The sequence below is a fragment of the Asterias amurensis genome, chromosome 5 (assembly GCF_032118995.1).
Source record: "Asterias amurensis chromosome 5, ASM3211899v1".
Lineage (NCBI taxonomy): Eukaryota > Metazoa > Echinodermata > Asteroidea > Forcipulatida > Asteriidae > Asterias > Asterias amurensis.
The window spans coordinates 1,329,392-1,354,254 of NC_092652.1; the positions used below are offsets into that span (position 1 = coordinate 1,329,392).

Below are 24,863 nucleotides of genomic sequence, written 5' to 3' on the forward strand. Positions count from 1 at the left end.
GTGGGGGTTTTCCCACCAAACTTATAATATATTATTTTTTTCAGAAGTGTACTTATTAATTGATTCCTAAGTTTGCTTGAAGATTTTTAGAACTATCTGTCCAACCTAAATTGTTTGTTTTCAGTTTTGAAGTTTTATACAGTTTTCTCGTGCAATATATGTTTAGTTGAAGACAACCAAAGTTTACATGGTGTAAAGTTTATACTTCTGCTGGTGATCATTGTTTGTAGAAATTTTTGGATTTGACTTAGTAATAATGTTGACTTAGTAATAAAGTTCCATTATTTACATAGATGAAATTAATTCTGTTTCAAAATCTTTTAGTGTTTTTTTTGTATAAAGATCAATCAACGTCATTTTAACATTAATGTTTAATAGAACTTCACTTATATCTACTTGTACACAAACCTCAACAGTAATAGTTATTTATTCATATGAGAGGAAAATTGTGACTCCCCCCTCCCCCCCCCCCCACCTCGGAGATGAGTTCCCATCGGAGGTTCCTTTGGCTGATTTGTTTTACTGAGAGACAAACATATTAGTTTCTTTTTCTACAATCAAATAATTTGTATTTAAGGCCCAGTTTATTTTAAGCTTAATGTTTCGTATGAAAATTATTGTTATTGGTTAAAACAAAACAAAAAATTTCAGTTAAAATTTTATTAAAGTGCAAGCAAACTTGTGCTAAAAATCGAGTGAAATAAGAAAACGATCGGCTGTTAATACTAGCATTGTGAGCATCTTTTCTTTGTTTTAACTTGTGATCGAAATTATCTCTCTCCGTAAATACACGTGAAATGTTTCTTGGACTTCACAAACTGGGTGTGGTCGGCCTCGTTGCGGGTGACACTGTTGAGTTGGCAAATCCGCTCCCCTGTCCCAAAATGCTGCACGTTGAAGGAGCGAAATATGGGGTCGTAGTGGCACACCGTGGCGCAGGCACGGACGTTGCTGGTCGGTATCTCTCGTAAGGTGTGGCCGGTCAGACACGACGCAAGCAGGCGCCATTGCTTCAACTTGACCTGTGTTGCCATGACTTCCTCACCTTTGCAGATAGTAGAGTAATTCAATGAGCAAGGATAATCATGCCAGGCAAAATCGTTATATCTTATCTCAATCAAAGCACAGTTTTCTTGTGTTCCCCCTCCCGGCTCACCAGTCTTGTCCCAGTTCCTATACCCGCCATTATCTGGAGCACAGTCCCATTGTCCTTCCATCTCTAAATCATTGCAATTAATCCAAACAAACAGATCATACTTGGATTTCCTCAGTTTATCCATGTGGTTATTTTCTTCCGATGATGAAGGCGCAACCATGTCCCCTCCCATCTCCTGACATTTCAATCTCCCTTCATGCCAAGTCATTTGTTCTTCAATAAGTTTGTAGCAAGAGCCGCCCCATGACTCCCAGCCGAATGGACAAACCATCTGATGAGGCTTACACAAATGAGCAGAACTCGTACCAATGGTGAAGAGAATCAACAAAACAGAAGGCAAACAAAATCCTCCCATTATTCAAAGCAAGCCAACGGTTTTCAGAATCTCTCTCGAGTTGTAGAAGCAGAGCAAATTAATTGGCAAACCGATTATCAACGGCTTTAAACGGCAGCTCACACCCACTTCAATACGCTGTTTAAATTAAACGTAATTAAAAGCGATGTCTCTTGAGCAGTTTATACTTTGAATGAAATTGTTGCTTTATATTCAGCAAAGTTGTGTTGTCAATTATTATCTTGTTTTGCATCGTTTCCACGCCAACACTATGCGCATATGCGTGTTCTTGGAAGACAGTAGAATTGCTCAAAGGAAACCGTCAAATCGATACAAATTCTGTTATAAGAGTTTCGTTTATTGGCAGCCAAGCCTAAAAGGACTGTTTTATTGTGAACAACAGAGTGTTGGATACCAGTTATGGCATTGATAAGGTCAGCAACTTGTGGTATCTTTACGGTGTGGTTGGCTTATTGGTCACGTATTGTTCGCCACAGTTTTAAGGAAAACGTGAGATTTCCCAAGGTAGTTTCAAGGAGGGTGTTAAACAGTCCTTAATTAGGCTTGGCTGACAACAAAAGAAAACTCTACTTTAACAGAATTTGTATCGATGTTGCAGTTACCTTTGAGTAATTCTATTGTCCTACAAGAACACGCATGCGCATAGTGTTGACATGGAAACGATGCAAAACAAGATAATTGATAACAAGAATGAATTTTTGATTTTGAAATTAGAGTCATGTTTTTTTTTAACGCGTGCCGATTTCGAGGGTCTATATGTAACTATTGTAGGACAAAAAACACAATGTTCACAGATTTACACTAAAATTACACAGTTTGAAGATAATGACAGTAGAAAGAAGCTTGTTTGTTTGTTTGTTTGTTTGTTTGTTTGTTTGTTTTTGAGAACAAGGGATTGTTATTTCCCCGCCTTAGAAAAGCAAAGCGTCTCTCCGAGCTCCACGCACACTTTACCACACTAATCCATCTTGTAAAATGAAACTTTGAATTTGAATTCCACACTCGGCTAAATACCATTGTCAGGCTTTGATGAAAATCATATGAATAGAACAGTGTATGTTTACTATTGTTTCTCTCCGTAAATACACGTAAAAGACTTCCTGTATTCAATAAACTGGGTGTGGTCGGCCTCGTAGCGGGTGCCATTGTTGAGTTGGCAAATTCGCTCCCCTGACCCAAAATGCTGCACGTTGAAGGAGCGACATCTGGGGTCGTAGTGGCATACCGTGGCGCAGGCACGGACGTTGCTGGTCGGTATCTCTCGTAAGGTGTGGCCGGTCAGACACGACGCAAGCAGACGCCATTGCTTCAACTTGACCTGTGTTGCCACGACTTCTTCACCTTTGCAGATGGTGGAATATAGCTGTGAGCATCGGACATCAAGCCATCCGCCATCTTTAACAAATTGAAGCATAGCACAGTTCTCCCGAGTTCCACCATTCGGCTCACCATACCTCGTGTACCAGTTCTTATACCCGCCGTTGTCTACAGTGCAGTTCCATTGTCCTTCCGTCTCTAAATCATTGCAATTAATCCACATTCGATCGCTAGTTTTGCTTAGAATATAGTTATTTTCCTCCGATGATGAAGGCGCAACCATCTCCCCTCCGATCTCCTGACATTTCAATCTCCCATCATGCCAAGTCATTGTTCCATCAAGAAGTTTGTAGCAAGAGCCGTCCCATGACTCCCAGCCGAATGGACACATCATCTGATGCTTGCACGAATGAGCAGAAGTCTTGGTGAAAAGAACACCAAGCACAAATAAATGCATCCAGAATTCTAACATCATTTACGTCACTGGAAAGACCAACAGAATCTCTCCAAAATCTCACGTATTCTCGTTAAAGTCTTCTCGTTTTTGGAAGCAAAAAAAAAAACGTTAGGAATTTTCCTGTGACCAAACGGATCAACAGCATTAATTTGTTCGCTATGAACCCGAATACGCGGCGGAAAAATCACAAGAAACCACCGTATTGCTCGATCGTTATAAATACACTGCTTTTGTGACTAGCTAATGATTTTATGTTATGAAATTTGTCATCAATAACTTGCCCTTGACTCCTTGTTGTAATACAATACCAGTAAAACCTTCAATTAGTCTGCTCAAATCAAAGGTCATAATGGCAATCAAAGGTCATAATGGCAATCCATACTAATTGCACTAATGACTTCTGAGCAAACGAATTGATACAATAGGGCTTGACTTTAAGGCATGGTCATTTTTTGTCCACCCCCTCCCTCCCTCTCTCTTTGTAAATTAAACCATGATAAGCTTGTTCCACATTTTGGTGTGCTTTCAGTCGGACCTGAATTTTCTCAAAAACTACGTTACTTCATTGGGAGCAGTTTCTTACCGTGTCTCTCAATAGCTCTCCTGGCCATCGCTCGTTTACCAAGGCAACTTTTCACTGCTAATAGTAACCAATACTTATTCTTATTCTTATTCTTTATTTGGCCAATAAACAATTACAAATACAAGCAGACAGTATGTCAAATAGATAATTATAAGTACATATACAAAAGTAAATACAAAGCAAGAAAAACAATAAGGGCACAGGAAATTATAAAACAACCCTAATGTGATGGCCAGGATCAACAAAAGTATAATTAAACACTGTAGCTCGAAAGCCTGTTAATCCAGTCACATAGGGAAGCAAACACACTATATAAAATACTCTCTTTGGAAAATAATAATAATTAGAAATAAATATTAATATAATTAATCTGTTTACACAAAGTACAAATTAAAATAACAAAACCAAAACCAGAAATTAGACAAGCAAATAGCAAATAAATAAATAAACAAATAAACAGTTAATTAAAACAAATAAATAAAAAGTATTAACAAATGAATGAATAAATACTGCCCAGTGCCTTTAAGGATCGCCCGTCAATTCCCTCCCAGGTCTCGTTCTGCGCGCGGCAAGGATTTCCTGTCCAGTGTCCCTCGACCAACAATCAATAATAAACTAATGTAACAAAAACCAGCAATATGCACCAATCAATTACTTTAATTAATGGAATCATTGTGTGGTGAAGAGGTTTTCAACTAGTGGTTTAATCCCAACGAGACCTGGTTCTTGATCATTTTACAGAGACGAAGTCGAGGTAAATTATCAAGAACCAGGCCTCGGCGGGTTTAAACCACTAGTTGAAAACCGATTCAACACACTTTGATTCCCATTCATAAATACCTTTTTGGTCAAAAAACATCAAAACTTCTGGTCAAAAAGTAAAATAAGTGCAAAAATTATAATTTTTCAATGATTGGTAAGGCCCAGTCAAGGCCCTCGGGTAAACAACTCCTCATGAATGTTGTGCACGTCGCGCGTATCGCGTGATGTGGCACAACTGTCTTGGCCGTTGCTCTCGACCAATAGGAATGAAGAAACTGTATCATAAGCACAGGTGCAAACTCGCGTGTCACGCCCATGTTTCAACACTTTGTGCTGGTCATAAACGAAGGTTTATACACACCCACGTGACGCGCTCTCCATCAATAGGAATAGCGAAACTGTCTGAGGTATTCATGAATGGACTTTAGTATTAAGCAACTCGGAAGTATGACCCATTTTCCTTCTTTGCCTTCAGATTGAGAACTTTGTTGGGCTATAAAAAATATTTTTTTAGTGCACTTCTGGCCTGTGTCAGATGCAATTGTGTCCGCCATGCAATACTGTCCGCTCCGGACACTTTTACATGTGTAATCGCGTCCGGGGCTATGCAAAAAATCGTGGACATGTACATCACTGTACATTATGTGCGCACGTTTAAAGGAACACGTTGCCTTTGGGCTGCGCTTTGTTGGGCGTTTTTGGGCTATGACAAGCGTTTGATGTAAAATGATTACGGTTGGAAAGATGTTAAAAAAGTAGAATATAATGATCTACACAAACATGCCTTAGAATTGCTTCACTTTTGCTAACTTTCTCGAAACAAAACGCTCCGCCATTTATGGGGGTCAAGATTTTGACTCCCATAAATGGCCGCCAAATTCACTAGTCTTATTTCCAGTCGCAGCCGTTGAACTATACGACTGAGCAATTATTAACAATTTTACGAACCCATTTGTATCTATCTCTTCCTCCATGGTTACTCAAAAAAAAAAACAGTTCATGAACAAAAATAAAAGGGCCTACGTTGAATTAGCTTTTTATTAATCTATCTAAGCAGCAAGTTCAGCTCACGTCCCGGGGCCGAGCGGCTGCCGTCCAGCGGGCCATCATCCCCCGCGGCCAGACCTCCCCTGACGCAGTGAACGGTTCTTGCTCGTACGGTGTAGGATTTTAGCGGGGCCAGTCTAGTAATGCGAACACTTTGTACACGAAAAAATGTCTAGTACCCGTATACTAACTAGCGAGTGGAGTTGAAAATGGACGTGTCATGACCTCCCATACCAAAACTACAGCTAGAGAATTCATCCTCTCAATAAAACATCTGCTCAGACATGTCAGAGGCGTTTACCGTGTTTACCGCGTAAGTATAGTATGCAATTGCGAGTCACATAGGCCTATACCCCACAGTTCGTTTTTAGATACAAAATTACAGGGACTTTACTTCTCTGTCCTTTCTCTATGCTGTTTGCATGTACGTATGTAGAGTCACAGGGCAACAGGACAGTGGTGTCTATTACTAATACTTGTCCATAGGATAGATGATGTCACTTGTCTTATTTGCCAACATGATCCTTTCTTCGGGGTATACATTCATTATTTTATAGATAAAATAATGTTTATGTCTATTATGGGGATGTAATTCCTTAACCTTGGTCTTGGACAGTACTATTTGAGGTAGCTCCTGTTTACATTGCTCAGAATCATTTGACAGCAAAATTTACTGTGCGATGCATCTGAACAGGGAGCACATACTGCAAATGGTAGTTGGCAAGGAAAGCTAAAATAAATTAATACTCTTGTCCACAAAAATGAAGCTTCCATAGGTCCTTTTCAAAACCACGGCTTCGGCTATGGATTCGGCTTCAGACTCCGTCCCCTTGTCTGAATCCCTACGCAAAGCACGCTCAGTATTGTCCAAACATCTGCGGGGCCAAGCTAGCCCGAGCTGAATCCAAAGCCAAAGCCGTGGTTTCGAAAAGGGCCATAGTCTAGAAGAACTCTTTTCAAAAATTACAAAACAAAATCAGAAACGGGGAACAATTTTATTATTTTGTAACATTTTTGTATTGATACTTGATTCCCAGGTCACAGTGAAAGTTGGGTGGTGATGTGATTATTGAAGCCGGTATGGACAAGAAAGAGTACACGTACATCAAAGAAGTTTTCCAAGCACGGTTAGATGACAACCAGCTTCTTCGCAGGACAGGAAAACTCTGCTAATTAGGCCTGGGTGACCAGTGAAAATTACTAATCGACTAGTCGCACCTCCATCCAATAGTTGCGACTACGACACTAGTCGCAACAAAATTTTAACTATCACGATGCACTGTGGCAATGTGTGCCGCAAGCACAATATAGTCTAATTCAAGCGGAAAAGATTGAAGATTTGTGTCACTGATGTCTGACTGTGTTCTGTAAGTAAATTATGTTGTCATGAATAGTCATGAGCGACTAAATTGGTTCACCAAACAGGTAGACGCAATTTTTTTTAAACTATTTTTGTAGCACGTTTAACCGAATAGTTGAAAACAATAGTCGCGACTCGACTCAGGCTTCAATAGTTGGAGTGCGACACTAGTCGCTCAGGCTTACCGCTAATGGTGCAAGAATGGCCTCTACCCGCAGCCGCCATCCGCCCCCCCCCCCCCCCAATACTACCAACAGAAGAACTTGTAGCAAAACACAAATCCACATTTTCCACTTCTTAAATTTAATTTCCATGTAACTTTCCACAATTTGGCTACAAAATTGTCTGTACAGGTGTGCATAAGATATAAGGTCAGTGCATTATTAGCATTATTGGCAAGTTCTAGAGTTTGTATGTAATCAAAGAGAATCTTTGTCACAAATTTATAGGAACTTTATAAATAAATATGGACAATTTATTGAATGTTTTTACAATTCACAGCAGTACACGATGTATTTGCAAACATTAATTTAATTTGTCCTTTGCCAAAGAACACTATAGTCCCATGCAGTATCCTTAGTAATAGTTGGTGTATCTCCTCAATATTTATGCATAAAATAATAAACCTGTGACAATTTGGGCTAAATTTGGCAATATAAGCTGCAAGAAACAGTGAAAGAAAAACACCATTGCAGTATAGAAACAAGCTCTTTGACATGCCTCTCATCATGTAGACTTTATCAAGTGAGTTTTATGATCACAAATTAGTAATTACCAACATCTAAGGTATAAAGTCCCTTTAGAGAGACCAATGCCTTAGATCAAGTGATTTGGTTGTAAAATGCATATGGTTAGAAAGGATGTTTTAAATGTAGAATAGAATGATCAACACAAGTAGGACTTGAAATTGGGTGGTTTTCCTTTAAAACTTTTACTTATTTGAACCAACATGGTCTGCTAGTCAACGCTAGTCAACAATATGACTAGTTCTAAAACATCATTCTGACCATGCATTTCATAACAGGCATGTGGTTGAAATCAAAATATACTTGCAAGGGTTAAGGCTAAAAATTTGAAATGGCACTGTGTTTATCAAACTTGTTGCATCTATGATCCATGTCTCTTTATGAATACAGAATAAAGATATTTCAGATAAATTTATTTGAATACAGATTGTTTATGTTTTTGTATTTGTTCTAGTGTGTTTGTTGTTACAAAATATCGAAATCTCAAATAAATAATACAATAAATATGATGATTGTATAAACAATTGGCCATGTACTTCAAATTAAACTTAATCATATTATGTCGTTGTGATGAAAACAAACTCTGCTCACATCACATTCAATGATTTGTTGACATAAGTAATGTGCAAAAGAAAATAATAATAAGTTGAAATATTGACATTATGTGTTAATTTAGGAATAAGAATCTACTTGTTGAAAACAGGAAGTATTGCCATTTGTAAAACCTGTTTTGCATAAATCATGTGTACATGTGTACATGTGTACATGTGGAAATATATCCCTGATTTTACAAACAGTAACTAGGTAGTGTTACTCTATTTCCAGTACCATTCTGACACGACACATGTTGTCTGTGAAGGCTGGCTGGGTGGCAAAGTCATTTGTTGTGTACATCATGCTCCCCTGGTGTACATGTCATTCCTGTGATGTCGTGCCAACTCTAATGGTGGTCCAGAACAAGGTGCCTCAAGATCTTTTCAAATATAAACACAAACATTTTTGAAACAATTAACAAAATAAAAATTGGTTATTTGTACATGTATATGGAATATAAAACCCATGCACTTGATGTTGATTCATTAAAGTGACATTTTTGCAAATATTACCTACCTGCAGCCGATTTCACGAAACTTTACGCAACTGCTTGAGTCCACTTGTGCAATTTTAATGGCGCAAGTTGCTCCATAAACGTTGCACAAGTGGACTTACGCAGTTGCGTAAAGTTTTGTGAAATCGGCTGCTGGTCAAAGACATGATGTTATTAAAATTTGGGATGTGGCTGTTCAGTGTATAGTTTTTTGGTAATGCAACGTTGGCGAAGGAGGCTGTTTACAAGTAACTACAATGAATGAAAGCTTAAATTTGTGTTTCCTTATTAAATGTTTGTTAACATATTTACTTTGTGTCCTTTTTTTTTGGGGGGGGGGGTGGCGGACAGATCAAAATATCATGTAACAAAACTGGACTGCTTTGACAGTACATGTGTATATTATATTAATTTTGGTTTTTACCCATACACCGATGTGTGTTAGTACTGTATACTCAGTACTTTCCCGAGTCCTGTGAAAATATCACAGGCATGTTACTCGGGTGGGATTCGAACCCACGACCCTTGCAATTCTAGAGCAGTGTCTTACCAACTAGACTACCGAGGTTGCCCGGCAGCTAGAGGCAGTTCGAATCCTATGTTTTGGCAGCGGGTACCGCAACGATATATGCCATTGACAGTATGAAATAATCAGTCTCTTACTGCCAAGTTTGAGAAGCATTCATCCGGCCTTTGTTTGCAGCATGACCTCTCCTGTTGTGTTGGCATCTCCCTACAGTTGGTACAAACACACCAGCTTGGTTGGGTTTGATGAGGTCTCCAAGATGTTTACGCCAAGTCCTGGCATCTGCTCACATAGTACCTTCAACAAGAAATTCATAACCATTGATATAACTTATTAGTTCTCGACAATTTTATTTTTTATTGTTTGAAAGGTCACACTTCTTTGAAAGAATTCGGGCTGACTTGGGTACGAGTTGACTTGGGTACAATATTTTGGGTAAACTGTTAAAAATATACAAAAACATTTAATAAATCTGTACTATTTAGTATTTTTAAAATGTACTTCTACAATTTTTACAAAAGTCCTCCCCTTCCCAGCCAGATAAACGGCTCTTTTAATTGTAGCATCAAAGTAAATTCGGGTAAATTATGCCAAGTCATTAGGACGCTGGACACTCGATTCAAATCCCCACCCCCCATCTATGCACCAAGTGAATAGATCTACATTATTACATGTAAACTAGTCAAAGTACATGTACATTTATGTACTCTCACAACTCAGTGTTGCGGCTGTCATGGCTGTGAATTTACGTGTCATGTCCACAATAATAACTAACAATAACATTGCATTGGGTATAAACAATCACGGTCCGTTCTCTCTCTCTCTCGTCGGCTAGTCCATGTCCCACTACATTATTCTTACCCTGATTGGCGAGGTGTCCGTTCCTTCTTTTTGGACGTGTCTTCAATCATCTCTTTGCGTAGAGCAATGAGCTGAATCTGTGTTTTTCGGCGATCCATTTTGACAGCAAAATGGTGTGTTTACATTTCACACAACGTCGTATGGTAGAGAACGGTATGTTACCTCGTGTTCATCTGGTAGGTTTACCAGGCCATTGGCTACGGCGCCAGCCTAACTGCTGTGCATCGCGCATAAACGGACGATCGTTTTGACGGCTTGAAAAACGTATATATTTCGCGGGCCATGTTTCGGGGTCAGAGGTCAGTGTTTGTTTTTTTTAATTACCATTCACTAATTACAACACATTAAATGTGTTTTATTGCAAGAACAACTCTTAATAAGTATAAGGAACACCCTCAAACGTGAAATTTTGTGAAATCTGAAGGCAACGTGTTCCTTTAAGCGAGCGTGCATGCACATTATAAATGCAGCATATATTCACGTATTTTTATGATTGCAGCGAATACACCCAACGGCCGAACAGTTCCCATGTTATTCATGACATGTACTTGGCTTGTAAACAAAATGGCGAACGTGTTCCGTCGAACAAAGGCGTTTAATTTACTGCAAGGACGGTTTTGCACGGGGGCGGACACAAAACTGCATAGTGCAAATGTGTCCGGGCGGACACAATTGCATTATGCAGCAGCGTCCGGGCGAACACGATTGCATAATTATAAAAAAAAAACGTCCGGCGGACATTTTTGCAAATGCAATAATGTCCTCCGGATAGTATTGCATAGAGGACATAATTGCATGTAACACACCGGAAAGCAAAGTTTCTGAACATAACTCATACCCGTCACGAAATAGCCTTGATCAAGGCTGTTGACGTACTGTTCCCCGGCCCGGTTCGCTGCACACGCATGCAGTGCATACACAAATGTACATTACCATACATTGTACAGCGAGAACAGTATAGCGTAGTCGTGAGTACGGTCGTGTCTTTCTACTTTCAACCTCGCACACGTGGGTCAAGCTACTTAGGAAGTACCCATGTACCGTAAGTGTACCGTATACAGATGGTACATGTACATGTACAGTACGTATGTGTGTACATACGCTGTATACGTATTATATGCACTGTATTATGTATGGGGGTGCACTGGTGGAATTCAGTGATGGGGACTGGGATTTTGCAGATCGCGGCTGGCTGTAGCGCCTTGATCAAGGCTAGCTCGTGAAGTGCTAGTGTTGGGTTGTGTAAACAATTTAACCATAAAAAAATTCCCCTAGTTTCTACCTCCATGGTTTAGGCAGGGGTCTATGATAATTAATTTACTGTTTTTACGTTTTAGATGATTTGCTCAAGTCATGGAGGTATAAAGTATAATTCAGTTCCCCAATTAATGTAGAATGTGAAGGGGATTGTTTGTGGATGTTGACTGGCCACCTAGGTTAGAGGAAAGACTGCGGACTCTGTGTAGAATCCGGAGATAAGATTTAGATTCGTACGGTGAGTAAATGTATTGATGATGCAGTACGACTGACCTTGGGCCTTGATTTTGAACGACGCCCATTATATATTTATGGATTCCATTTGAAATGATAAAAGTAATATCCTGGTGTCATGTGTTTTCAGTAGCATAACAGGAAAACTGTTCACAATCAAACACTAATTTTTTTTTTTTTTCAAATCATCTATTCAATTTTTTAACAATTATACTTACACTTCATGGTGTGTTGACATTTTTTAAGTTTTGGGTTTACGTTGCGAGAGACAGTCCGCCATAAATAACAGTGCTTATGCATGCACAACATGACATTGGAGCAACGTCATATGTTTTCACACCTTTCACTGGTTGGTATTTTACTGAATATTCAGAAGCTAGTATGGCATGCAAAATAAATCAAAAATATTAATTACTACTTAACAAATTTAATTACATTTTTGTCCCACGGCATTATGGCTACTATATTAGAATCAAGAGATATATTATAAGGCATGAAAGTGAAACACCCCACCCCCTTGAAACACACACACTTCATAAAAAACAACCCGTTTTCCCAATCGAGATGCTCTGAACAATGTTCCTTTGTGAGTTTAGTATCAATTCTTACTCCTTTTTTAACAATAATTACCAGAGTCCAGGAAAAACAGAAATAAAGACTAAAACTAAGAGAACCGTCCATGAATCATGATCCAGTCTACTTCCAGTTCTAGAACTTCTAACTTAAACTATTTAAGGTTTATTCTACTATTGTCTGACGTCTGTGTCACAGTAACTGGGATGCTGCTGTAGACTATTCCTAGAACTATGCGGTTTCGTTCCAGAAGACAATAGCAGAACGAAATTAAACCACATAGTTGAGTAGGCCACAGTTAGAGTAGACCTTGGTAGTTAAACTGGGGCGCTATATTCCTTTTTTCAAAATTTGGACATTATAATGTCAAAATTTCAAAAAAAGGAATACAGCGCCCAAATTACTGGTTCTACTTACTAGACAGATGCTGTACTCCTTCTGGGTCTAGACCCAGACATAGTTGCGATAACATAACCCTCCTCCCGATGACAAAGGCTTCGGCTTCGCACAGAGATCCAGAACATACCTCAATTGGATTTAGTTCATTATAGAGGCATTTCCTTCCTCCATGCTCAAATGGCGATGGAAATCAAAGAATAACTTCTGGACCCAGGTACTCATTTGTTAAAATCTATCCATAAAATTGTTTCCACCAGATGTAAATTTGAAAGAGTAAGCTTCAAGACATTGACAGTATGTCTATGGCGCATGGAGGAATGGCAGCCACCACTTCCAGCTCCTTCAACTTCAGAACCCAGCAATATGTCGGCAACCGACCTACATCACCCACATCACCCACCGGTCTAGTGCAGCTAGAAGAACCAAATTTCATGAAATATCGCAAACGTAACCTCTCTTTTGGCAGTGCAATCGATTTAGCTCGGGTACATGTAAGTATTTTTTTTCCCCCAACTAATCATAAAAAATAAAAAAATCAATTTTAACTGGAGTTGCAGTCAGACGGTGTATTGTTACAGTGCCCTCTGTAGACCGGAGTGACATAACCAAATCTGTAATAACTTGATTAATACTTTTTTGACAGATCTAAAAATAAAACTTTTAGAAAATATTTTACCGCTAATGTTTATTACATTTTGTTCAACAAAGGCTTTTCAAAATGTGTGTCAGGGTATACAAAAGGTCAGACTGCACTGATAACAGGATAACAGCAATCTTACTATGACTACGGCGAAACATGGCGTATACAGTGTTTTGTCAACAGAGGGCGGTTTGAATGTAAACATAGGTCACATCGTCTATAGTGTACACAAATATCACATTCTTCCTTTGATTTGAAATGCTTCCACAGTAACCAAACCCTAGACTACATTGTAGCATGGGGTACAGGGTTTTGTGTGTCTGTGGTGGTTTTTTTTGCACAGTAATTTAGTGGCTTATCTTGTGTAAATTCAATGGCTTGACAACCTGTGAACTTCAGATACAAAGATGTATTGTTCTAAACCTTGGAGAGAGTGCTTAAATGGCCAAGAGGCCCATCAAGTAATCTGGATTATTGACTTGAAATATTCTCTTGAAATCCCAGAATTCCCCATTTGATTAACTTCTTCCAAAGCGCATAGAGACTTCTCTGTGATTGTGATATGCACTATACAAAAATGGTTTCACTATTGTTATTGTTATTCCTCTGAGTCCTTGGGAAAAGTTTGATTACGCATCATTGAACATTCCTGCCAGTATTGGGATTTGTATAGCCTTTTTGAGTGAGTGCACTGAACCATAGAGAAAGGTCATGAGAAAGATTGAACCAACTGTGAATGGAATGGGGTGGGTTTATTGCCCAATATAAACCCAGTGATACACACACATATACATACTGTTGAGTAGACTCAAGGTTTTCATAGGAAATGTTTTAGTGCTGTGTGGAATATCAAGGGTGTGCCAGTGATCTTGTGATAGCGAAGTCCACTCTCAAGCACCATGAACAGGAACGGTAACAGGGCGGCCTTGAGACACTTCTCTGACATCACCCAAGAAGATCTCGACAATTCTAAACGAAGATCTGCTCATCATCAATGGCCGCTATTAAAAAGTCACAGTCACCATTCCTTTGGTTCCGATGAGCGTTTAGACCAGTTGGTTTTTGACTTCAAGGTAAGCAAGACTGTGAAATGGGTTCATTTGCGTTCCCAAAGGTTGTCACTTCTGTGCCACCATCCCAAGTAGAATCGTCCTGGACTTGAAGTTTGCGACTGGTCCCAACCATAGATGGGATCTGCGAGATCTTTCACCATGCAGTGGCTGTAACATTGCTGTAGACTGCTGGCCAATGCCTTCCCAAAGGTTGTCACTTTGTAGTATATTTGTGCCATCGTCCGAAGGAGAAACAGGATGGAAAGTATAAAAAAGAGGCATAGATAGGACATTTATATTAAAAACTATACATATTTATATGATTCCTTTGAAACTTTGAACAATCAGTTGTTGAAGCCGCGATATAGCTTTCATTGAGCTCCGTTTTGTAGTCACTGAACAGAAAGTGAAAGTTGTAAGCTGAATGATGGTATATATAAACCATGTTTACCAAGAGAATGACCTTGTACATTCAGGGGACTCTGGCAGGGACATTAGTCACATGAGAATGTTATAGAAATACATTTTGTTTGATAAATTCCACATAAATTCAAGAGTTATTGAGTATCAGCCGTACAAAATAATGTACATTTGTTGTTACATTTTACAACGTCGTCGAACAGTCGGCCCTTGATGCCCCTCACTATGTTTGCTTCATTTCAATTCAGCTCAATTCAATTCAATTCAATTTTTATTGGTCCTACTAAGGAGGAATATTCATTTTGATTACATGCAACACAGCATAAATAAACTTCTGGAAATACAAAATATTAATCAGAAAACTACATAATAAACCACAATGGAATCGTACTGAAAACAACATCTAAGCAGAAAGTAAACAAAGTATTTAAACACTGAGGTCGAGTAGACGGATAGAGTATGGTATGAAGGAGTTGAGGAACCTGTTTGTTTTGCATTGAACCGACTGCCATATCTCCTACCACTTCTTTGAAGTTCACACTGGATAGATCGAAAGTTGATAAAAATCAGACTATGTACGCATGTACTCAACATAAAGTAAGATTGTGTTCCTCCATTGAGCTGTGTACAACTTTTGCCTGCAGAAAGTCCCCTAGGCTCTGCTGGTTCTTCTATAAACACAGGCTGATGGGCTGACCAAGTTACAGAATTGTTTCACTGAAAGAGTCATGCACTTAATGCAGGTTCGCTGTCAACAACTCTGTGTGGTCCTTGCTCTATGCATGGAGGAAGGAGTGTCAGGTCATTGAGAGTTTTACACTAAATCTGATGCTAATTTCACCATTTGATTTTGATAAACTTTAAAAAAAAAATGGGCTTCAAAGGCTCTATAAAAAAAAAAATTAAAATGTGAAACGCTTTTTTTTTCTCCTAAAAAAGTTACTGTTATTATTGTGATGGTTATAAAGACACCCCACAGAGTTTTCTTACTTTTCCTTTAAATGTACTATTTTCTTTCATTTGTAAACGCATTACTTACCTCACCTTTTATCCTTCTGCCAATTCAGTTTGTCTTAGAAACGTTTATTTATGCAAATCAACCTGTTTTACACTTGCGCCCTCATAAGCTTCCTATTTTCCAGAATAAACAATTGTGAACGGCAAAGCTATTCTCCTCAGTATCCCTTCTTATTGACTCTAACAACATCCTGGTCACATTATTATGAAACAAAATGAGAAATTGTTGACGACACGTAGTATTAAATGTAAGCCTGGTTTAATGTGTTCTGGTTACATCAAGCATTTAAAGAGGCTGTGTCGCCATGATCGAAGCCTTTGTTTGGCTAAAAATGAATAACTGCACTATAGATGCTATGGTGGGAGGGTATGCGCGTATCTGGGCGAGAGTTCATTATTCCATGTTGAGCCACAGGCTTGGTTAGATCATGAAGACGCCATCAGCCCTCACTATTTTACAAAAAGAGCCAAAATCCCTGAATTTCTCAAAGGAAAAAAAGCAAGAAATCTGATATTTTATGGTCTGGTTTTTATCAACTTTTGTTATGTAGAAAGGTAGGGGGGACATCCTAAAACTTATTTAGCTACTTTTATAAACTCTTGAATTATCTGGAAATTATGACATAAAATGTAACATTTCCCAGAAGACCAGTGCAATCTGCCTGCCAGAGAGGGCAAATGCCCTTTACAGGGTCACTGTGGTTACAGGGTCTTTTCTGTTCTTTGCACTGGTGGTTTGTTTGCATTTGGATGTTGGAGGTGTTTGGGTGAAACCCAAGTTCACAGACTTCACTCCTTTGCGTTCAGGTAGCGAACTCTAATTGGTTTTACACAGCCGCATGTTCAGTGGGGTCGATGGGAAGTCCCATTTAGGACCTAACATGTGTCTATGAAATATTTTGTGGGTGAGGTCGTGTAACTTCCTTTTTCCTTGACTGGAGGCCTAAGATCACGTGATGTGATTGGATAATTGTTTAGAGTATCCCTGAGTACTGTACTTTAAAGTCAAGGGCTCTGATAAAACAATCACACAGGCAGGATGTGAACGTATTTCACTTCTAAAGTTCCACTTCCATGCCATTGCTTGTGAAAGATACAACCTGTACAAGACTCATTGGAGTTTGTCAACTGAAGAAACTACAATCTTTAAATTTGTTTTGTATGGAGTAGTGACTTAAATCCAAAATGGCGTTGTCCTCTCCGAAGACGGCCTCGCTACCAAGATGGGACGTACAAGAAGTTCTGGAGCACCTTCTTTTGGATGAGGAGTTTATGGTATTCTTTCTTTTTTATACAATAGGCCTATCTGTAATACACTGTAGTAAAATTCAACAATTGTTTTAAAACATGGAGGAAGCTTAGCTATTGGCTAACGATGCAAAATATTTGCACAGTCATCATGCAATAACTCAATAGGAATGTGATAAATTTTTAAAATGTATTTATTTGTATACTTCCAATGGTACTACTTAGCCAGCCAGCCAGGACTGGTTGACTACCCATCTGTGTTAAAAGTAAATTTCCTTTTGACCGTTCAACGCTGCCGTGTATGTCTAAAAGGTTTCCTTTGCAGTAACAAATCATGCCATCTGGCATGTCTAACCATGAAGGAAGGAAATTCCTTCCTCCATGGTCTAACTAAGCCATAAAGCGATAACTGATGTTCAGACACCCCAAATGTATTTTGTAACTCTAATCCTACGTAGCTCGTACTCCAACACTACACTATTAAATGTGTTTTAATGGGGTTATCAGAAATGATAAATGTACGGGTACGTGGAACCAATGAGCAGAGTGCCACAAACAACCTAGGTGCAGAAAGTAGTGAAATCACACCCACTACCTGACCACAATGGGTGTTGAATTGCATTCTTTTAAGGGCACAGCAATTTGCCTCTGGTAAGGGGGACTTTTAAGAGGAAAGTTTAATTTTGGACTTTTGCAAAAGGCAGCACAGCAAAAGCACAGCTGGCACCATGGCAAGCTGTAGGTGCAGTGAGTTATTTTGTTGCCTGCACACACACACACACACACATTGTAATGCACGGTACAGGTACATTGTATTATAAGTAGCCTGGTCATAATATAGGAATTTTGGGTTGTACAAAGAAATAATGTGATGGCGCTCTACCAACTGCAAACCATTACATGTTATTATAAATTAATTTGTTTAACTAATTTTTTTAAATTTTAATGTGTAGTATCTGGACACCTCTGAAAAACAGTGTTTCACTGAGAGGTTTCCCCAGGGTAAATAAGAAATAAATAATGTACACGCACCCTTTAAATATTGTTGACTCAAACAATTGACATGTGAAGGGTGGGAACAGAATTTGTTTGTTGTATCTGTTGCAATCCACAAACTAAATGTTCAAACTTTGTTGTTTACCAATTAATATTAACTTTATGACAATTGGACTGAAAGAGAAGACAACTTGATATACCAGCATAAAAAAACAACAAGAGAATCATCTGAAAGGTCATTGGAAACAAACAAGTCAATCTTTTTTTTTCTGAGTTTGCACACATTCGATTCACATAAAATATCAGCCAGCACACCGATGTGTGTACAAACTCTATTGTAGAAAGCACCATGGAGTAGCCCATTAGTTGGTGTGTGTGTAGGGACACACAGTATGCATTCTATTGTTTACATTCGTAGAGATGTGGAGACATCTTTTGTTCTTTCCTGTTAGTTAAGAACCTACCATATACTTTGTACACCAAATTTCCTATGGAACATCCCAGTCTTTAGTATAGCCCTGTGGAGACCTAGATGTGTTCCTTTTTCTGTTTTTTTTTTCTCTCGGTTCTCAGAAACCCCCGGTCTACGCCCCCCCCCCCCCCCCTCTGAATGTACCTGGTATAAAATAAATTGAATGTGGAAGTTATTGATAAAGCTCTCCATTGTTATAATTTAGTAAGTTAAATATTGGTTTTACGTATTGTTTGTTTGTGTGATAGATTGATAAACAGGATATTACAAACACTGGACTATTTTAGGGAAATCCCAATCTCTTACCTTTAGGTAAGCTGCTTAACCCACAAAAAGTGGCTTAGCACAAAACAATTTTGATTAAAACAAGAAAAACATTACCAGCCAAAATACCATTTCACATTTTGTTTTGACTGGTTTCCTGTTTTTGCTTTTAAAACGGAAATTTGTTGAGCAATATTTTCTGGGCCCTGATCTTGCGACATCAGTCCCAGTTCTGGCCAGCCTTTGGTAGAGTGAAACTGAAAGATGGTTAAACAACAATAGCTTATTTTCAGATTTCTATGTTTCTTTTTGTAATCATTCTTAAAATGAATGGCAATTCAAACTTATTTAGTAAAAGTATACAGTAGCTTTCGATAGTATAATGCATTTAAAATGATTTTTTGTTATCTTCTTGAAGTAATGGTTATGGCAAAGTAATCAGTGTATAATAACCCAAAATTTGAATCTGAAAACTATTAAACATGTTTAAAAATTGTCAGATTCCCTTCTCAGTATGTTTTATTCTTCCTGTGTGGAAGGTTCTTGGCAATAACTTCAAAACACGACCACCTTCTGAAATGAAATGATTTTTCACATGTTATTGTACATACGTATACTACATTTATACATGACTAAAATAATAATGACGGTTCCAAGAAATTATGGACTTTCAGTTTTCATCTACCAGCAATTTTAATCCTGGTCAGTTTTATCTACGAAGTATAACCTTACAACCTCAATTTATGAGGTTAAATACTTTGTAGATAAAACTCATAAAATGAAAAGGTTTTATCCATTGTCAGTTATGATGTTTGCCTTTGAAGACGAATCGCTGGCCATGAAAATGGCGAGGCTGCTACAGGTAATGTTTTCAGAGTGTTGTAATCCATTCCGGTCCTTTGTAGCTCAAATTCTTTGTGTTGAAAACAAAACATTAATAATAACCTAATTTACCGATTTCACCATTAGTTTGTATTGGGTTTTCCTGAACATGCCCTCTGGACTAGTAAAGCAACTTTGAAGTAGGCCTAGACATGTTGTGCAAAGGATTTTTCACTTAGGCCTACATGTAGGCCTATAGTCGACGCGACATTGGTTTTTTTTCACTTAACTTCTACAAGTTTGTCAATGCCTATACTCATGGAATTGTAGTACGATCGCTGCAAAGTCTGATCGCTGCAAAGTCTGATCGCTGCAAAGTCTGATCGCTGCAAAGTCTGATCGCTGCAAAGTATGATCGCTGCAAAGTCTGATCGCTGCAAAGTATGATCGCTGCAAAGTCTGATCGCTGCAAAGTCTGATCGCTGCAAAGTCTGATCGCTGCAAAGTATGATCGCTGCAAAGTCTGATCGCTGCAAAGTCTGATCGCTGCAAAGTCTGATCGCTGCAAAGTATGATCGCTGCAAAGTATGATCGCTGCAAAGTATGATCGCTGCAAAGTATGATCGCTGCAAAGTATGATCGCTGCAAAGTATGATCGCTGCAAAGTATGATCGCTGCAAAGTATGATCGCTGCAAAGTATGATCGCTGCAAAGTATGATCGCTGCAAAGTATGATCGCTTTCTGTAGAGTATTGTTACAAGATGTTGAAAGGATTTCTTTGTCAAAGATTCATATACTAGTACAAAACAGAATTCAAGGTTGATGTTGGGGGGGGGGGGGGTGAGCTTGTGTTTAGCCTGTCATGATCTAGCTGGTCTCAGTCATGATGATTGTGAAACGAAAAACCACAGGTCATTAAGGTCTAAAACAAAACATCGAAAGCGTAAATGTGGTTTCCTGATTCAGAAGCTGTAGGCCTACTGCACTGGTTTATTGTAACTAGTAGCGGAAGTTTGACTGGCCTAGGGGACTACAAACGAATTATTTAATTGCTTTGACCTCTGGCTTCTTAATGGTGTTTTTGGGAGTGAAAAACCTTGGGGTCAAGTAGTCAAGGCCTCTGGAGTGACAGACAAACGGGGGGGGGGGGGGGGGGGGGGGGGGGGGGGGGGGGGGGGGGCGGGGGGGGAGGGATGCTTTCGAACATTTCCTTGTTGCGCAGTTATTTTGTTTTTTATTATCTGCGTTGATACACAGGAAAGGTACCGCAAAACATGACTACTCCATGTTCCGTACATCTAAAGTTGACAATTCAATGTTCCGATTGTGGACCTAAGCTTGTGCTCATGATATCCCCTTGTGGGAGTTTGCTGAGTTCCCTTGATGGGAAGATCATTCAAACAAACATAATTGCTTCTCTTCACCCAGGGGTGATATAAATGGAAATCTGGGAGGGTAGGAGGTTGATATTGTGTATAAAAAAAACCTTTGGAGCCCGTTGGGGGCTGTACTCAACAGGGGGTTGAGAAAGATTAAAGGAATGTTGGTCCAATGACCAAGGCATAATGCGAAGCGCATTGAGACAATTATTGTAAAATGCCCTGTTAATATTACATGGATTTAGAACCCTAAAATGCACACAACACCTTTGCAAATTGTACACAAAGGGAATAATACATTTATAAGGAAACTGATTCCCACATATCGCAACCACAAGTTATATTTGTGATAGCGAAAGGTTAAAGTACATACATTGTTAATATTACCCCATCTATATGAAACAATCAGTGAGCAATGATATGAATGATCCATAAAATGTCATAAAAAGTTATTGTAGATTTAGGGATTTCTTCATGAGGATTGCATATTTATAAGGAACTGAAACTTGTTTTTTAATGCAAACATATAATTTTATCTGATTAATATGAGGGTTGAGCCTGTATTCAAACAGTCGGTAAAACTAGATACTGCATGTTATTTATCAGTACGTATGAACACCATTTCAGACAGACAATGTATCTTTCAGATGATATCAATGTTGCTCAATATTGAATGTGTGATGATACAGAATAGTTTAATTGGTATCCTTGCACACACACTAGATTAATTGAATGGTTTGAGTTCTCTGATTCTTCAGCAGAAGTCTGGGATGTAAAGTTCTCTTTAGTTGGAATCGGATTTTTCATAACTAACTTTAGGATTTGAGGCATTGCATGGTGAGGTATCAAATATCTGGTTTGCGATCTGTTTAGAGAACTGTCTTGCTATATTCTACTACTGCGGAGTAGATTTATCGGATTGTTTGTGAGACTTCTCAGTTCTGAAAAGAACACTGACTACAAGGCTTATACTATACTTTAGTTCTAAAGCCACCTCAAACTAGCAAGCCATTGTTCTTCTACTCTGGATGTAGAATAGATTCATTGGGATATTTTTGCCCAGGCAATGAACTGTTCAGGAATTACCTGTTAAATTTTTAGTGACTAGCCAGTACGACCAGTCATTTTACTAGTACATCAGCTTTGTCACTAGTCCATATTTCAAATGAAAAAGGGATGCTTTTCAAGAATGAACGAGCCAGCCAGACCACTTGATGGAGTGAAGTTTGACCGATCCTCATGTGTTTCAATTGGCATTGACCACTGCTGTTTCCAAACACTACTTTGCAGACTTTTCTTCAGCACTCGTTTTTATAGGCCTAATGGTATAGGGCTTTGGATAGTACCTGTCGCATCAGCTTGAACTCCCGACTAGCAGAGTACTTACTGTACTCCTCCAGATTTTGTTTTGAAACTTCCAGGTTTTGAAACTTCCAGGTAGTCCCAGCTTTCATGTGTCATTTGGCCATGCAGGTAGAGATTGTTCCAAGATGTGAACCAGTTTTCCAGCTCTCCACAATCTCAAAGAGAATCTTCAGAATAATCTCCAACACCTCAGCTTTAATTGACAACTACCAGAATGGTTTGATTTATAATTTTGTCGTCAACTCGGGGCAAAATTCCAAGATGCAGTTGGTCTCCCAGCACTGGACTTCCTCTGAGAAAGGCTTTTTGTGACGGTCGGATCAAGTGGTGGATAGTTTCAGCCGTTTTGCTTCTAGAAACTTCCACATAGTTCAACCGATAACCAGACACAATACTAAACTGCAGAAGTTCTCATCAGTAGACTTTACTTGATACTATTTTCATGCGACACATCAGCTCTTCTTCTGACAATTTTTGACTTGATGTTTCAAGGAATTTTAAAGATGGAGAGAATTAGGTCAATTAAAAGGGATAAGCCATCTGAGAGTTTCCTGTTCATGGTGGCGAATTTAAAAAGACTTGTAAGCTCTGAAGTTTTATTGTATCTTTGATTATTAAGAATATTTGTTGATTCTTTGTTGGTGGACAAGATACAGGCCGTTTTTAGTCCATTCTGCTTGCTGGAACTTGCTCAAAAGATCCCCATTTCAGCAGGAAGTACATGTAATACCCGTAGCAAAAACCTGATATCTGTAGTGTCGTTGCCGAGCAGATAGGACTACCGACTCAAGCTCTGGTGTTTCTGTTCAGTAGAGTGCGGGTTCGAGTCCCAGTCGGGACACTTGTGTCCCTGAGCAAGACACTAAACTATAATTGTTTCTCTCCACCCAGGAGTAAAATGGCAGAGATGGTTCTTGTGAATGATTTAGCCGAGTATCGCATATTTGTTGCACAGGCTGTATACTGAGATGGGAGCTGAGATGATTTAAGGAATGAATTAAATTGCCCAGTGACCAAGGGTAATGATGTTTGAGCGCTTTAAGAAGCCCTTCGGGTGTGAAAAGCGCGGTATAAAAAACCTGTAATTTTTATTGTTATTATCCATATATTTCAAACAGCTTGCATTTCTTTGTTCTGAAACCTGAATATGCTTCATCGGTTTTTCTAGGCGCTTTGAAATTCACCCTAAATTACATTAGGTGTCATTGTTAATTACTTGCCGAACTGTGTTTTTATTTGCAGCACAATCCATCATGGATAAGGAAGAACATTGGCATGAAGGTTTGCATCCGCTTTACACCGGTACCCATCAACCCTGCAAAACCTGACCCAGAGTAAGTTCCAATTCTGGTAAAATTTGTTCGCTCAATTTGACAGAGACTCAATGTCTAAAAATAGTGTCGTTTATCGAGGCATCTCAAGTCATAGTTTAGTCTTAAATCATCACCCTCTCTATCTGTCTTTGTTAACAATTAACTTAAGACATTTCCTTGACTCGTATAATTAATCAACTTAGGTGTAATGTGTAAGTTATTGGCCTTATGGGCTCACACTTGTCTTGTCTGCTTCATTTGTCTTAGTACATCCATGTTACCGTACCTTGGTTGTTCCATGGTTGTAGTAAATGTTTGTCTGTCCATAGGTTTGGGAACAAAAGCATCTCGCTCAACCTTATACCTAAATGTTGTTATTAATGTGCTTCTTAGTGTTGAATCATTGTGTACTTAATGTATCAATATACCTTATACTATGTTACTTTTATAATTTCAACATTTACTGTGCATTATTGCATGACAGCATTGAAATAAATGTTACTGAATTTAATTTATATCAGACCATGCACACCGTGCTCAGTAAATGTCAGGAGACTATGCTTTTTTAGCTGTTGAACTCACTTAACAGTGATCATTAGCTGGCCAAATGCCATAGTTAAAATGTCTGAGGCACTGGGCCAAATTTTGTTAAGCAGTTTAAGAAAATGCTAGCCATTTTCTTTGCTAAGCAAACAATGGGTAGGGCACCAGGCCCAACAATGCTAACTGTATGGAAATTTGGCTGGTTACCTGTTTCTGCTAAGCAAGATGATTCAATGCGTAACAAGTTTTTGTGCTTTCCGCCTGATTGTAAGAAGTTGAGCCCAACTGAAATTCCTTCAAAGTCACATCTTTTGGAATTTTGTAGCAAAGGTTCTAAGAAATAATGTATTATCGGTGAAACTTTTTTTTACAGACCGGACAACCCCTTGTGTCAGTGCGGCAAACGCAAGTTCTTTCATGAAGAAAGATTCCATAACAACTTCGATCCAAAGGCCCCATGGAAGTCGGAGACACACACCCAAAACTCCAAGACCAACGCCTTTGGAGAGATAGAATTCATCGGGGCTGCAGGAGCTGGTCTGGGATTGCAGCTAAGAAAGGTAAGCCGCTGTGGCTCTGGCTACATCATCATGTGTTGAAGCATAGGCTGT

General features: G+C 38.9%; 3 protein-coding genes and 1 long non-coding RNA gene across 7 annotated transcripts in view; 1 reads left to right on the forward strand and 3 right to left on the reverse strand.

Annotated features, from left to right (window-relative positions):
* Positions 1-770: 770 nt before the first annotated feature.
* On the reverse strand, positions 771-1,511 carry LOC139937133 (perlucin-like protein). Its single transcript, XM_071932137.1, has one exon. The coding sequence runs from the start codon at positions 1,509-1,511 to the stop codon at positions 771-773; it is 741 nt and encodes a 246-aa protein (XP_071788238.1).
* Positions 1,512-2,574: 1,063 nt separating this feature from the next.
* Positions 2,575-3,300, reverse strand: LOC139937227 (perlucin-like protein). The gene has a single exon (XM_071932312.1). The coding sequence runs from the start codon at positions 3,298-3,300 to the stop codon at positions 2,575-2,577; it is 726 nt and encodes a 241-aa protein (XP_071788413.1).
* A 3,999-nt stretch (positions 3,301-7,299) lies between these two features.
* LOC139937667 (uncharacterized) lies at positions 7,300-10,413 on the reverse strand. The gene is made up of 3 exons (XR_011786078.1): positions 10,258-10,413; positions 9,534-9,693; positions 7,300-8,756 (listed from the first exon to the last, which is right to left on the reverse strand). It is a non-coding gene; the product is annotated as an uncharacterized lncRNA (long non-coding RNA).
* Positions 10,414-10,763: 350 nt separating this feature from the next.
* The window catches only part of LOC139937666 (transient receptor potential cation channel subfamily M member-like 2), a 38,848-nt gene continuing 24,748 nt past the window's right edge, over positions 10,764-24,863 (forward strand). For 2 of the 4 annotated variants that reach the window (XM_071932917.1, XM_071932916.1), the window contains exons 1-4: positions 10,764-11,752; positions 12,978-13,211; positions 23,639-23,730; positions 24,626-24,812. In XM_071932917.1, coding sequence (XP_071789018.1) covers positions 13,017-13,211; positions 23,639-23,730; positions 24,626-24,812 — 474 coding nt within the window. In that variant the 5' untranslated portion in view covers positions 10,764-11,752; positions 12,978-13,016. Of the gene's footprint in view, positions 11,753-12,977; positions 13,212-14,107; positions 14,434-16,600; positions 17,125-23,638; positions 23,731-24,625; positions 24,813-24,863 lie in introns of those variants that run through there. The other 2 variants (XM_071932918.1, XM_071932919.1) reach the window with 2 other exon arrangements.